This window comes from Cupressus sempervirens, chromosome 2 (assembly GCF_028749045.1).
Source record: "Cupressus sempervirens isolate cs-2001-9-10 chromosome 2, ASM2874904v1, whole genome shotgun sequence".
Classification (NCBI taxonomy): Eukaryota; Viridiplantae; Streptophyta; class Pinopsida; order Cupressales; family Cupressaceae; genus Cupressus; species Cupressus sempervirens.
In genome coordinates this window covers 230,894,428-230,909,578 of record NC_143119.1, presented here as the reverse complement: position 1 = coordinate 230,909,578, position 15,151 = coordinate 230,894,428, and the positions used below count along the sequence as shown (strand labels likewise).

Here is a 15,151-nt window from a genome sequence, read left to right as displayed (position 1 = left end):
ATAGAACACTCGATCAAATACAATTTTTACCTAAAATCTAACATTGTTTGCTAATTTCCAATTAATTTTACATCACATCCAAACAAAAAATTAAACTATTTTTACCATAATTATACACAACCCTTTAAAAGTATGTAAATGATCTTTACATACCCACAAGCACACAATTATTAATTGTTAATTGATTTTATTCTTTTTTCTTTGATTTCTATTGCTTTTTTATTTGTGTTGATTCCAACAACAATATCAAATATTTAAAAAATATTTTTGTTGCCTTGAAAGTTAATTTATTTAGTCACAACTACCAGAAAATATTTCCTGAAAATTACCAAACCACTACACATCACATCAAATCTTCTATTGTGCCATCAACAAATTCCATTTCACATCCGATCTTTATGTTTAATCCATGGTAAGAGCACAATAAAGGAGTCTAAATACTGCTTTTTTATTTGTGTTGGTTCCCACAACAATATCAAATATTTAAGAAATATTTTTGTTCACCTGAAAGTTAATTTATCATATCTGATCTTTATGTTTAAACCAGGCTAAGAGCACAATAAAGGAGTCTAAATACAGTGCACGAGAAATATAGGGAGAATATTTTATTGGGATTTCCGTTGCGTCACAGCTCATATTTTCAAATATAAAAACATCAATTTTCTCATACTCCAAATCATCGGTAATATTAGAAAAAATAATAAAACAAAATTGCAGCGCTTAAACTCCGCGTCTCCTGTCATTTTCTTTGCCACCGTATTATGCTTTCATAAATTCAATATAGGAATCCCAATATCGTAATCAGTGGGTGAGTTGTATTTTCCAATGTCTAGAATATATTCTTACCTCGTTAATGCAAATTTGCGTCTCGAAATGAAATCAACGTGTTGGTGTCGTTAAAATGGGGGTCGGCAGTTCGAATCTGACAAATGACATTTTTAATAGTCTGCACATATTATGCCAGCTGTTTGAGGAAGACAGTGTGAATCCATCCCTTATAAGGAAACTTCCACTCATGCCTCCTGCTCCAATCAACCCATTTTTGCAGTTTATTTTACGGAATATATGCTGGCTGGAGCGTGAGATCATCAGCTATACTGTAACGTCCGTCCCCATTCAAAATTACCCTAAATCATATAAAAATGTGAACATGGGAAAAGCACAAAGCTCGCTAATACCCACTTTTGGAGATCAGTGATGGAAGAATTCAAGAAAAAATTGGTGCTGAAACCGAAATAGTGTTCAACGCGCGGAGCACACAATCAATGCTCTATGCGTGTTGACATTGTCCTAGGCGATGTAAATATGATTAGGGCACAACATTTCAAAATCCAAGTGCTTGAAAAATTCAGTTTAGTTGATTAAAATACGAAAATGAAGATGATTAACAACTCTAGAAGTCCAGAAGAATGGGACCCAATTCCATGTATACCCTCCACATGGGACATGTCAAGAACAGGTGATTTCATACTCAGGCCCAATGCATATCTCTTGCATTTGGGCATTTTAAAAGAGATTAGGACTCCCTGCAGGCCGCTAAAGACGGCCGGCCAGGCTGGCCACGCGTCTCACCGGGACCCCTTGTTGCTTGCTGACGTGAACCTTTGCTCGGGCATAGAACGTCTCTTTTTTCTGTTGACGTGGACACTCCTCGATCTCCCCACAGCAGTTGACCTTAAAATGCCAGGAAAACTCGAGGCTCTATATTTCAGGGCACCATCATTCTCTGATACTTGGGATTCTTTCTACTGTACATTTGTTTAAAACCCATATAAACAGATTTATAAAAGTATTTGTGCATCTCGCCATTCCGTGCTGCTTTGCAGTGTATGCCATCAGGGAAGATGGCGTTGAAGGGTCGACTGATGCGGTTGGTTTTTGTTCAAGTGTTTGTAGCTCTTTGGCTTTGTTCAATGCAGGGGACTTGTGCTCAGGGGAACAGTTCATGGCAAACTCTTAGCGGTTAGTTGCTGCTCTGCCCCTTTTTTACCGTTGATCAACAGCGAGATTTATTGTTTGTTTTAGTGTTTTGAGATTCAGTCACATCTGCTCCAAGGATTGCTGATAGATTCGTCTCTCTGAATTTAATTCTGTATTTTTATCACACCAACTTCACGAATTGCCATTATGGTGCTTGGGTTCTTACGGCGTTTTTCTAAAATTAGTTCACTACATTCACTCGTCTCCAAGTTAATAACTGCCGTTATGCCTGTCCGAACATTTGATCACTACAGCATTTCACGCTTTAATGATTCTGATTTTTATGGGGTTGAAATAAATTCGTATTGTGGATCACACCCTCATCAATTAATACCATTATGTTTATTCGTCCGATTTTTTAACATTCCGAACTGCTGTAATTCAATGATTCATTTTTCATCACAATCACACCTACATCCACAACGGCCGTATACTTTTGTGCCTCTTGACAATTTTGCATGACACTCTGATGTAATCGGATGTTTAAGTTCCTTTTTATTTGTAAGCGTTTCTGTATTTTTTCGAACACACATCAAGAACTGCTGTTATATTGCACCTCTGCTGGCTAATCACAAAACCCAGCTGTCCTTTTATAATAAAATTCACTACTTTTATTAGTGCCCGTATGAATAACTGCCATAGTTTTTATCCCTCGGACACTTCAGCATAGCTGCTAGCTGTATTTGATGATTTAGGGTGGTTTGTTGAAATAATTCAATATTTTTAATTACACCCACATCAATACCTGCTATCATATTTGTCCCTCTGAAAAAACAGCATACCGGCCTTGTGTAACCGGGTTATTCTATCTGTTTTTTCATATATGCTATTTAAAATCAAACCCATTTCAAGCACTGCCATTATATTTGACTCTTGAATTTGACAGTTTAGTAATGTAGCCTACAGTCATTTCTTAATTAACAATGACTTGTATCAAATAAGTGCAAGCTACATTTATCATCTTTCCTTAAGGCTTCTGCTGGGGTTCTACCCAGTCAACTAGCATATGCTGAATTATTTCTCGTGTCCAAGGGGATTCATCGTTTGCGTTAACCTTTAGCTTTGGTTGATACCGATTGCCCTCTGCTGATTATGAGGAACTAGGTGCCACATGAATGAATTAAATTCAATTCATTCCTGGACTGCTAAGAGCCTCCCAAGTGCAGTTGTTTGGTTTAATGTGTTCCTAGATATGTAGTGCAATGATCAATGATGCCATTTTAATAACTTTTAACCCCATATCAGACTCCAGTTTATTATTGCTAGTCGATGATTTCAATGGATTAAATGACCCTTTACAAGTAGTGTCATCGATGCACATTTTGTTGTTAGTTTGAGCTAATCTCAAACTCCCCCCATCGCAGAGATCGACTTGACAATATTATGACAAAATCAAATGTTATCATTAGATGAGAGGTTTTTACAGCTCTTTCAATAATGCACAATGGTTTTCTTTAGCCCTTTCAGAGTTTTGAGATTCGTTCTTAATTGACAATAAGACAGATGGTTAGCATATCACCTTCCTTTTGCTTTTGTCTTTTAGTTCTAGAAAATGGTGGAAAGGAGGATCTATTTATTCAAAAGAAAACTGATTAAACCAAGCATTATCTTAGAGACCTCCAAAGTCCCTACAGAAAGAAGTGTGAATTTTTGTTTGGAGGAAACTAAGTAGCCTGAAACTGAACAGTACTGGCCCTCATATTTTTAACCATATCAAACTTTTAACTGATAGTAACCAGCAGAGTTATCAACAACCGTGTAACAAGCTATTTAAGTCTAGGAATCTTAAATATATAAAAAACTGTACATATAATTCATAATTTGATTCATATCACCCTCTATCCCTTTTCATTAAACGAATACCATGTTACAGTAGGTCATGCTTAAGACTAGAAACAGTACCGAAAATGCAGAAAACCAATGCAGAGAAGAATCATTATCTCTTGTTTCGGCTTACTCAACTCATGAGACTCCCCTCTAGGTGATTGCAAATTGCCGTGCCCCTATAATTTAAGCTCTAAATCGATACTTGACCCCTGTTCATTAAACTCCAATGGAATGTCCTGTTCATGCAGTTCATGCTCATTATTAAAAACAGTATTTAAAATGCTAAAAACAATTGTGGAAGAATCAGGCATAGATTGTGCCAAAAGTATGTATCGCAAATTTTGTTGATTATCAAAAAAACAAATTAGATGTAATGGTAGAAGAAGATTTGAATAATCCAAAAATTCAACCATTCTAGTTTCAATATTCTGTTTCCCATTGTAGCCACCACCTGCCTCTAAAAATCCTCTGAGCGCGTATTTAGAAAAAATTCTAAATACAAAAACCATGTTCCCCAAAATAAACTGGCAGTAGCCACCACTGCAGGCCATTATCAAAACAAAATTTAATGAAATCTAAATAAGGGGATAATTGGAGAGCTGAGGGCACCACCATAAAGAAGAAAGTTGCATCATATATGAACAAGAGTAATTGGGCACATGCCTTCTCTTGAAATGAAACTGCATCAAAGAATACGAATAGCAAATTATTGGTAATAGAACCCATTGGATGAAGTCCAAAAGTAAAACCCCTCCCTGCTTCATGTTTATCTCTACCAGTTACTTTTCTCCAACATCCTATAACAACCCCAGGTTGAACTCATTTAGTGTATGGATTGGTGACCATCAAATACAAGGATTTGGTAAGGTTTAAAGTTTAAATAACATGTGACCCTAGCTGCATATGCAATTGTATAACTGCTCAACAAATTCACTGTGTCCAATTTAAGTTCCTCTAAATCTGTAATAGCATTAGAGGCAGCAATCGAGACTGAATTGCTTTTCCTTGCAGGATGTTGTAAAATAGCAAACCAATACCTTTAGGTTGTCAATTAAAGCCTTGAGAGCAAAAAATATCCTGGTTGGTATTGCTTCTTGGGAGTATCAAAGCTCAAACTTGTGTCCGCTGTAAAATTGATAGACTCAGAATGACATTGAGTGGATTAACATGTTCTTAAATAGCAAGCAAGTCCACCGCCAGTTTTAACTGCTCACAAATGCCATTCCATATATTTAGCTGATTCACATGCAAAGACCTAAAGATTTATGTCACGTTAAATTGGGAAATGACAAAAGAGTTTATCAAGACAGAATGCTTGGCTCTCATTGCCCATAAGGTTGGACAGAAAAGAGACAAAAAAGAGTTTTATTTACCACAATACTCTTGGAAGTCTTTCTCCCATTCAGAGGGCTGAATTTTTCTAATTACTTTCTTAGCAATGGCCTAGTGGGTGAATCAGTGGGAATCCATTTAACTTTACAATTTGACCCTCAGGATTGATCCATTTTCCCTTGCCATGTTTATTTGCAAGGGATCAATAGAGTGCTTTGTAGAAGCTTGGGCTGATCAGCAACAGTTATAGATAGTCATTTAGGAGGTACCAATGCTTCTCAGAGTTCTTGGAAATCATAAAGAGAATTAAGCCTTCCATAGGAAAGAGAAATGCTAGCAAGAAACAAAAACAATAGCAGCTCACAGATAAGAGGAAAGATCACAATAGCTCCAGAGGCTAACAAAAACAGAGGAAGGCACCATACCAGTTGGAAGAGAAAATGATATATATCCCAGGACACCCATTGCTCAAAACCACTTAGATGATACATATGCTCAATCTTAACTAGAAGATGTCAAAGAGAGCTAATATGGCCAGAAATTTTCCAAATTTAGTGGTCAGTACAAAGATAGAAATTTGAAGTGAGACAATGACAGGATCTGCCCCTTGGCAATGAGCATTCCACCGCTTCTCAGCCAATTACACTTGAGCAGTCTATAGCGACAAATAGGAGGGTATACAATTGATGGAAGTCGATGCGGGTAAAGAGAATAGAATAGGGGAAACAATTTGTATGAAGCAACGACAATGGTATCCCACATTCAAAAGATGACTGTACAGGTGTAAGACGACCATTTTTCATTTTGAATTATGTCCCATCATCACAAATAATTGTTTGAAGACATGCTCTAAGCCTGAGTTCAAGAATGCCTCTTCCTTTACCACTTTCAATGTGATGTCTTTGGGCATGTAACTTGCACATTTGTCTTGCAACTTTTTAAAGAGTCTGGATATCCCTGATGTTCATTTAATTTCTAGTTTTTGAAACTCTTCTATTATAGTCAGGTAGCTAAAATCAAACAGTTTGTCTTTAAGGTTAGCATAGGAAGATTTAGAGTGTCTAAAGAGATCCTTCTCAGAGATCCAAAGGGTAACTGAAAAATGAGCTCTCATTAGAATCCTGGTTGACTACTACTTTCCTGGAAGCTCCAGCTTTTCCATTATGGATGCCATCGATGTGATTTTTAGTGCTTAACCCTCCAGAAGGTGGCTATCTCATGTTACACCTTTTCTTCCTAGCAAAACCATTACTAGGATTACATGATCACCTTCTGAGAAGGGTAACTAAACTAAAAATTGAGTGCCTCACTGAAGGCTCTAGTCTGCACAAAAATGTTTGTACACCTGAAATTGGCGTTGAATTGGATCCTATCTAATTGCACTGTTATTTTATTATACCAAATTTGCATTTCCTATTTGAATTCAAGTGTAGCAAATTACTGAAATTTTCTTAAAACAGACAAAATCAGGATACAGTTCCACCATCACACAATTTCTGAAAAGGAGTAAGGGAACTTCATCATACATAAATCTATGAAGATCATTCTATACTGGATTTTTCCTTTTCTTTTTTGCTATTAGTGATATTTTTGGATGGAAACATGTTTCTGGGCCTATCAAGACAGGAAACTCTGACTTGTTGTAGCTGTCTTGGAGTTTCATTTGTTTAAATGAGGCTTATTAATTAATTTTTGTTCATGCTTTGTGAGCAGTTGAGACCTTGTTTCCACTTCCAATTTCTTTCATCTCCTGAGATTATTTTGGTATCTGACTGCATCCACTAGCTTTAATTCTTAACTTTGCTCATTCTCTATGTTGATCTTTGATATTCTCGTCACCTTTTCCTCCTCAGTCCTGATTATAAACTTTTCCTGAAACTGAAGAACTTATTCATGTTCAGATAGCTGAAACTAAAATGCCACCTTAACAGAAAAGTTGCTTATGTTGTACCCTGAAGAAGTGTCAGAGATTACACAAGACACGTTTCTGTTTTTCATCCACTCAGGTCATTTTGGTGTCATCTCTGGTTATGTACATATATGTTTACGTAAATAGAATGCTAGGCACATTACTCATTTTCCTAAATTGGTAGAACTTTGACGTCAAATCTGTGTGCTTACATATATGCTTTTATACATAACTTGATTCTTAATCTCCATGAGTTCAGAATCCCTAATTTTGCAATTCATAGAATGCATCAAATCTTTTGTATTTTTTTCCACATTAGAGGACATCCTCTTCAGATTTTAGTTTGTAAGTTTAAGAATGATATCAATTAGGGTTTATGGTGGAAAGGCTATTAGCTCCCCTGCTGGAATATATCCATGTGTAACAGCATATTTATCCATAGAGTCTTCTAATTAACTCCAATTTGTGAGAGCAAGTGCAATTGTTAGATTCCCAAAAGCATCTTGATTTGTAAGCTGATCTATCATTCAGACCATAGTTCACCAAATCGGACTTGGAAAGTACTCAGCAAACCCAATCTTCTCAACTTGGCAACTTGGAAAGTACTAAAAATCAAAATCTCTTACAGAAACATATTGATTTTGCAAAATCCAATTACAAAATGTATGAAGTTCTTGAAAGAGGGAATGGACAGTTTTAAAGAAAAAATAACATTTGAGAAACACGTTTTAATTAGCGTTTTACCTGTGATGATATTTTTAGTATGTTTTTCTCGTCTATAAAAACACGAGATAACTTGTGAAAGAAATAGTTCTGAGAATTGCCCTAAAATTGCTAGAATCACGGGTTTGGCGATTCGATTCATGCCGTCTGATTTATTTGGAGCTGGTTAGTCAAATCACCGATTTTTTGTCATGAATCGCTGATTCACGCGATTTATGCAAAAAATCGCATGAATCGGCACAGGCAGCCAAAAGTGAAGACATTGATATTTTTTATAAAAATACATTTTTAAAATATTTTTTTGCCTTTCCTCTTTGTTTTAACCCTAAAGGGCGTTCTAATTGTTTAGCATGAGTAGAAGAGAGGATCTTCATCTTAGATTCTTACATACATACGTTTCATGGATCTTCATCTTACATACATTTCATGGAGCTTCATCTTAGAGTCTTACATACAGTTATGATTTGGTGTGTTATGGATCTTTTTCTTACATACATTCTATGATTTGAATCATTATGATCCTATGATTTCTAGTTTGTTCAGCTACAGCCTACAGTTTACATTGTACGTGTAACATAGTTATGTATGTGATGGATTTATCATTTATGTTCCATGTTTATGTATGCTAATTTCTATTTGATGATGTTATAGTGTGTTTAAGTTATATTCAATAAAGGGTGTAAGCAATAAGTTTTAAATTGTTAAAATCTCTAAATTTCAAGGGTTTTTTATTTTTGCCGATTCGATTCCAATTCATTGCCAATTTGCGATTTTATTCAGCCTTGCCAATTCCGATACTTGTTACTTTGGTAAAACCTCACCCAGCAAAAAAATCAGAGTACTGGGCAACTCTTAGAGTGCTTGCAAAGTTTGCAAACTTTGATTGAGATTATTGTCTTACTTCCACTACAATACCAGAACATATGTTTTTTTTCCATTTGATAATACATCTCCCCTGATTTTGCAAACAAATCTGGTATTATTCTAGGCCTTTTTGTGCAATTATGTTTTTACTGCTCCATTTGTTCTAGCTTTTAGCATTTTACATTTTCCAATTAATGTCAAGTCGAAGACTCTAAAACGAGTGATGAAAATTCTTATAACAACTAAAGTTCTATTGCTTTTTTTTGCTGAAATTTGTATTGATGTTCTATAGTGCCAGTCTCAATTATGAGTTTTCCACTTCTCTTTGTGCAGGCAAAGCACCATTGGTTATAGCTCGGGGCGGACTATCTGGACTTTTTCCTGACCAAACTCTTGCCGCATATCAAATTGCTATTAGCACCAGTTTATCCGATGCTGTAATGTTCTGTGATTTGCAATTAACCAAAGATGCACAAGGCATTTGCCGAACAAATATACACTTGGAGAATACAACAAACATAGAATCTTTTTTCCCAAATAAGAATACTTCTTATCTTGTCAATGGCCAAAATATCACTGCATATTTTGCTATTGACTACACAGGAGATGTGCTCCTAAACAATATCTCAGGTGAGTTAAAAAAGTGGAGAGGAATTATTCTACTATGGTAATATATTTATACCCTTATTTCTATGTTTGCAAACAGAAATTCACTTATTGCTAGATTTCAGACCATCTCATTTATCATTTTGAAGAGATTGAATTATACTAATATTGATGGAAAGGCCCGGTCCTCCATGTTTTCATTTTGTCTTAAAATTTCTGGCCTTCCTAGAGAATAAATATCTCAGTAATCTACAATTCTGTAGGGGATCTAATTGTTAGTTTTAGAGATCTCTGATAGATAAAACTATTACAATTAAATATGAATGAATACTCTTACTTGAATAAATGCAGAACCGATTTGATTCTCAACTGATGACTGTTCTGTGATTGCTGAGATGACAAAGATCTTCCAATGAAGACTGTTGATAATCCTGTACTGTAGAGTGAATGCAATAATTGTCTTTCAGCAAAGAGTACAGAGTAGAAGGCTGAGAATAACCCTGTGTCTATAGTGCAGATCGCTAGGACTTATAATGCCGTGTATTGATATTGTCCTTAGTGATCTGACTATTCAATTATATATATTGGTGAAGGGTCATGACCCCCATAGAGTCATGACTCTGTGGCCTTTGGCCACGAAGAGTCATGAGTCATGCCTCTATGGTGGCATGACAAATAACTACTTGTTAGTGTAACATAACATAAATACAAGGCAGTCGGTGATTATAATTAATACTGCCAATGCTTACAATGTTCACTAATACAACATTGACAATACAATAACCTTTGCTGATATATAATAGAGTCTGTCGATGTTCTGTCTGCCGATAATGTCATAGATTGTATATTAATCCAAACAACACATGCACACACACACACACACATATATAACAATAATGAACATTTATCTGAGAACTTAAATACAGATTTGTATATCAGACAAGCATCATTACTTCTACTGATGCTATACATTAACACTAATAGCCTGTTGTAAAATTATATATATATATATATATCCATTTTTCATTCAATTCTCCTGTTATGAACATGTGGTAAAGCCAGCAACAAGTTTCACATATAGCAGAGAAAAGTATATTCAGAAACAGTAAGGCTAAATATATAATGTGTAAGTGGTCTTAAAAAGGAAACAGTAATTGTGGAAAGATAAACCCCTTTCTTGCCCAATAGGCTAGTTTTATGTTGAAAATGCATGGTTTCATATGTTTGGGTAGTTCAAGGATGGTTCTTGTGTTTTTTTGCAGCAACCCAGCCTATCTCCTCACGTCCTGTTATCTTCGATGGTTTTTATCAACTGCTACCACCAGATGCATTGGCTGCAATTAATGCTTCTTCAATATGGTTGAATGTACAGGTAAATCCTGCGGGCTTCAGTCTAGAAGATGTTAATAAATTATATTGCACATATTTTATGTTCTGATATTAGTATTGTTGTGGGATTTATCATTAAGTCAGTATTTTTAATGGATATACTCTAACCCTTGCTTGGAAGATTATTTTTCAAGTAATCATTGTCCACACTTTGATTCACGAACATTGATTGAAAACTGCAAGGCAAGGTGAACCATAAAGCACACATTTTCATTTCCTTAGTGTATGGTAATACTCAAAATGGATAACCAGCTTTGACAGTAAAAGTGATTATTTGTATTAATATGTGAGCATTATAGTCCTTACCAGTGTGTAATGTATTCTTCTTTGTTCATATTCATGGCAGTATTCAAAATTTTACGATGAGCACAATCTGAGCATGCCATCATATGTGCGGAGTTTATCAAGAAATATAAAATTGAATTACATATCTTCAACCGAGGTTGGGTTTTTGAGAGCCATAGCAACAAATTTCAGACGCAGCAACACAAAGTTAATATTCAGATTCCTGAACAAAGATGGTACCGACCCTTCAATAAATCAAACCTATGGTTCCATCTTAACAAATTTAACATTTGTGAAGACATTTGCTGCTGGAATCCTCGTTCCAAAGAGCTTTATTTGGCCACTTGGTACAGATGGATATTTACAAGCTCCTACAACTCTTGTTAAAGACGCACACACTTCTGGGCTGGAAATTTTTGCAGCTGACTTTGCTAGTGATGAATACGGCCTGAGCTACAACTATAGTTATGATCCAGTAAGAGAGTATCTACAGTTTGTGGACAATAAGAACTTTTCTGTTGATGGCATTCTGACTGACTTTCCTGTAACAGCATCAGAGGCAATAGGTATGGTGTCTTTCTACTTCTATGACTGAAGCATTTTATGCTGTCTTCAAGGCCCTAGCCCTGTGACAGCTAACTGTATGTTTTTGGATATATTGACTTTGTTAACTTATGCTTATATTGAAGCCATGAACTCATTAGATTCATCTGAATTAATGCCAATGCAGCTTGCTATGCTCACAATAATGTCAATAAAACCTTAAGAGCAGGTACAAAATTAACCTATTATCTGGCAAAATAAATGCTTATTTATTTCCATCTATTATTCTATACTTCAGACTTTTTTCTGCAAGTTGAACTTGAATGCTGTTTATAGTAGCTGGTAACACTAACTATGCTTAACATGTGGCAGCAGGAAACCCTTTAATCATTTCCCACAATGGAGCAAGTGGTGATTACGTAGGTTCTACTGATATTGCCTATGAGGCTGCCATTAGAGATGGAGCTGACTACATAGACTGCTCCGTCCAAATAACAAAAGATGGCATTCCTTTCTGCAGGGAGTCACCAGACTTAATGGTTGGGACAACTGTGTCATCCGATTCAACATATTTTCCATCTAAACTGAAAAGAATTCCAGACATCCAGAGTGATCAAGGCATCTTCACTTTTGATCTCAAATGGGGTGATATCCAAGGCTTGCAAAGTAAGTCAAATCTCACCCATGCTGAGTGGATTAATCCAAATGGGATCATAATTTGAATTTCTGACATTGTTGAGGAGGTTCAACTCTCCTTTCTATTTTATTAACAACATGACAAAGATAGCTATGCCAGTTATATAACCCAGAATATGTAAGGAATATCTAAATGATGGGAGTTTATGCCATATGATTTCTTGTGCAAGTATTTTTCAAATTGTTTGAGTTTTTAGAAGCAACTGATGTGATATTGTAATATACACTTCTTTTGCAATGCAGAAAACATTTTCAGTCCATTTGACAGTTATCAGCTCAAAAGAAATCCTGCAGAAGCTAACAAGGGGAATTACATGAACTTGACTGCATTTCTCCAATTTGCAAAGGGAGCCAACATTAGTGTACTTGTCAACATAGAGGTATTGTTATTAAAGATAATCATTAAATGAGCAAGGCACTATTGAAATTTGAAAATATTTCTTGAGAAAAGTTGGAACTTTAACATTGAAGTGTACTTTATGTTTCAGGAACAGACCAAATGGTCATGTTTGTACTGTACAAGAATTCAATGTTTTTAGTTATACAACATCATGACTGGAATGCTTCTTGTGCCTTTTGCAGAATGCACGAGCTATAATATCGAGCAGTAACCTTGACATCACAAATGCCACTCTTTCTGCCATAAGTAAATCTGGTTTTGATAATGAAACTGATAGGATTATGATACAGTCTGATGATAGTGCAGTGCTCCTCCAATTCAAGCAAAGATCAAAATTTAAGCTTATTTACAAAGTTGATGAAACCAATGTTGCTATCTCTGATTCATCCATCAAGGATATCAAAACACTTGCTGACACTGTGACAATACCCAGGGGTGTCATTTATCCTTCAAGCAATTCCTTTTTGTTAAATGCCACGGATGTTGTCACCCGAATGCACAGACAAAACATATCAGTTTTTGTGCATTTTCTGAGAAATGAATTCCCTGCTTTAGCCTTTGATTATTTTGCAGATCCAACAATGGAAATCAACTCGTTTGTGGAAGTTGCCAACGTAGATGGGCTTATCACTGACTTCCCAGCAACTGCATCAGCATATCTCAGTTAGTCATTTTACTTGTACTTGTTTTCTTCAATTTGTATTTCTAATGATTAAGGCTGTCCAGGATGCTAAAACATATGCAGTATTTCTCTTCTGATATGAATTAGGAACACCCAGTTTTTTGGATTGTGAAATGACATATTGAACTGTTCTGATAATCTTATATTCATGGAGCAGAATTCATATTCCCAATTTCGCGATATAGTATTTTAGAATGTAAGAATGGTGCTTAACTGCTGTCCAACAAGTTTTAAGTTCATTTAACCCTGTTCAAGTTCAATCTTTCTTTATGGATTAGGATAGAGTAGAAATGGTTACATTCACATCCTCCAGAGACATAATGGACTATTTGGGAGGGAGCCCCCAGGCACTCTTTCAAATGAGGGGAGGGATCTGCTTGTTTAGACATTTTGAAAGTATTTTATTATTATAATGTTTAGACATAATTCAATAATTCCCTGTTGGTTTCAAACAGAATGAATGTTCCATCCCCCTAAATAGGTCATTTATTTCTAATTATAGTAAATATTAAAATGCTAGAGAAAGTACTCGACTGTTGATGTGTTGTTTTTTAAGGAAAACCCTTATCATTGGCAACTTGGGTAAGCTTAAATTTCTCAGGAGTTGCAGCTTTTAGATACGTTACATCATATCTTTACTTGTTATGGATAGTTCAGCTTCAAATCACTATAGTAGGCGCTTCATTCTGTCTTATAGACCATTTTTCACCACTGCTGGGAATTAATATCTAAAGTAAATTAAACTTATATAAGCAAATTAGCATATGTATACATAAGCTAACTGCTCATGATGCCACGTGCTTGTGATGATTGCAGAAAATGCCTGTCGTCAAACTCGAAGAGAAATTGACTACAATATGCAACTTGTTTCTCCTGGAGCTCTCCTGCAGGGTGTAGGAGTTCAGCCACCAGCTCAAGCACCAGCTCCAAGTCTTGGAGATGTAATCGAACCTCCATTGCCATCACTGGATGTTAGTCCCGCCTCTGAACCATCTACTGAACACCAATCCCCAACTTCACCAAGTAAATCCGGCTGTGCTTCTCTGACCAGGCACTCTCTCTTTGTATCTCTTCCAATAGGCCTCTTTATATTATTCTTTGCTTCTTATTAAGAAAGGTACTGTACCATTTTTTGAGGAACGTTCTTCTGCACCAATTTTGTATAGCACGATTTTATAAATGTCAGATCTTGATTTGGCCAGGCAGCATTCTATGCTGGCAGGCCTCTTTTGGTTCATTTCTGATGTTAACCATTCCTTATCATTGACAGAAAGAGAATCATATCATACGGAATATATTATGTGGAAGCATCCTCCAATTGGTTTTTCAGTTTGATAGATTTCTGTTGTGTTAAATTAAATTTCAGAAAATAAATCTGATTCATTTTTCCAAATTAGTTTTGAAACGAAGGAAAAAAATCATGTTGACACCGAAGAAAAGACATCCGAGAGCAGCTAGTCTTACGCCTGTTATGTTGATATTAAGATTTGCATGGTGAAGTTTAAATGGAGAGGAACCAAGCTTGTTACGAGTGTGCAGGCTTTGGGCTTAATCGAGTAATTGGTTAATAAAGTTTATTTAAAATGGGAATGATGTGACATTAAGAAATAAATAGACTTGACTATAAGCAAAAGAAAAGGTATTAAAAGTAAATAAAGATAGGAAAGATTAGAAATTTAGAAGTAAACAACACACTCCTTCAAAAAATGTCAACCTCTATAATACAATCAACTTTGTTTGAATTTGCACTCGGTATAAATGAATGTGTATGTATGAAGAGAGTATTAAAGTTGAGATCTTTGTTTGAATTTGCACTTCATATAATGAATGGGTATGTATGAACACAGACTATGAAACAATATTATCAGATATGAATATGTAAATAATGCAGAATATGATAACTATACAAAATATG

General features: G+C 35.5%; 1 protein-coding gene across 2 annotated transcripts; it reads left to right on the top strand.

Moving 5' to 3' along the window:
* Positions 1-1,703: 1,703 nt before the first annotated feature.
* LOC149571888 (glycerophosphodiester phosphodiesterase GDPDL7-like) lies at positions 1,704-14,565 on the top strand. Of its 2 annotated transcripts, none has more exons than XM_089813297.1 (9): positions 1,704-1,962; positions 8,969-9,265; positions 10,504-10,613; positions 10,977-11,481; positions 11,646-11,687; positions 11,834-12,124; positions 12,398-12,534; positions 12,737-13,217; positions 14,053-14,565. In XM_089813297.1, exons 1-9 carry the CDS (start codon positions 1,830-1,832, stop codon positions 14,346-14,348), a joined length of 2,292 nt encoding a protein of 763 aa, XP_089669423.1. In that variant the 5' UTR covers positions 1,704-1,829; the 3' UTR covers positions 14,349-14,565. The 2 variants fall into 2 exon arrangements, with proteins under 2 accessions (XP_089669423.1, XP_089669422.1); XM_089813296.1 differs by having other exon boundaries at positions 11,831-12,124.
* The last annotated feature ends 586 nt before the right edge of the window (positions 14,566-15,151 follow it).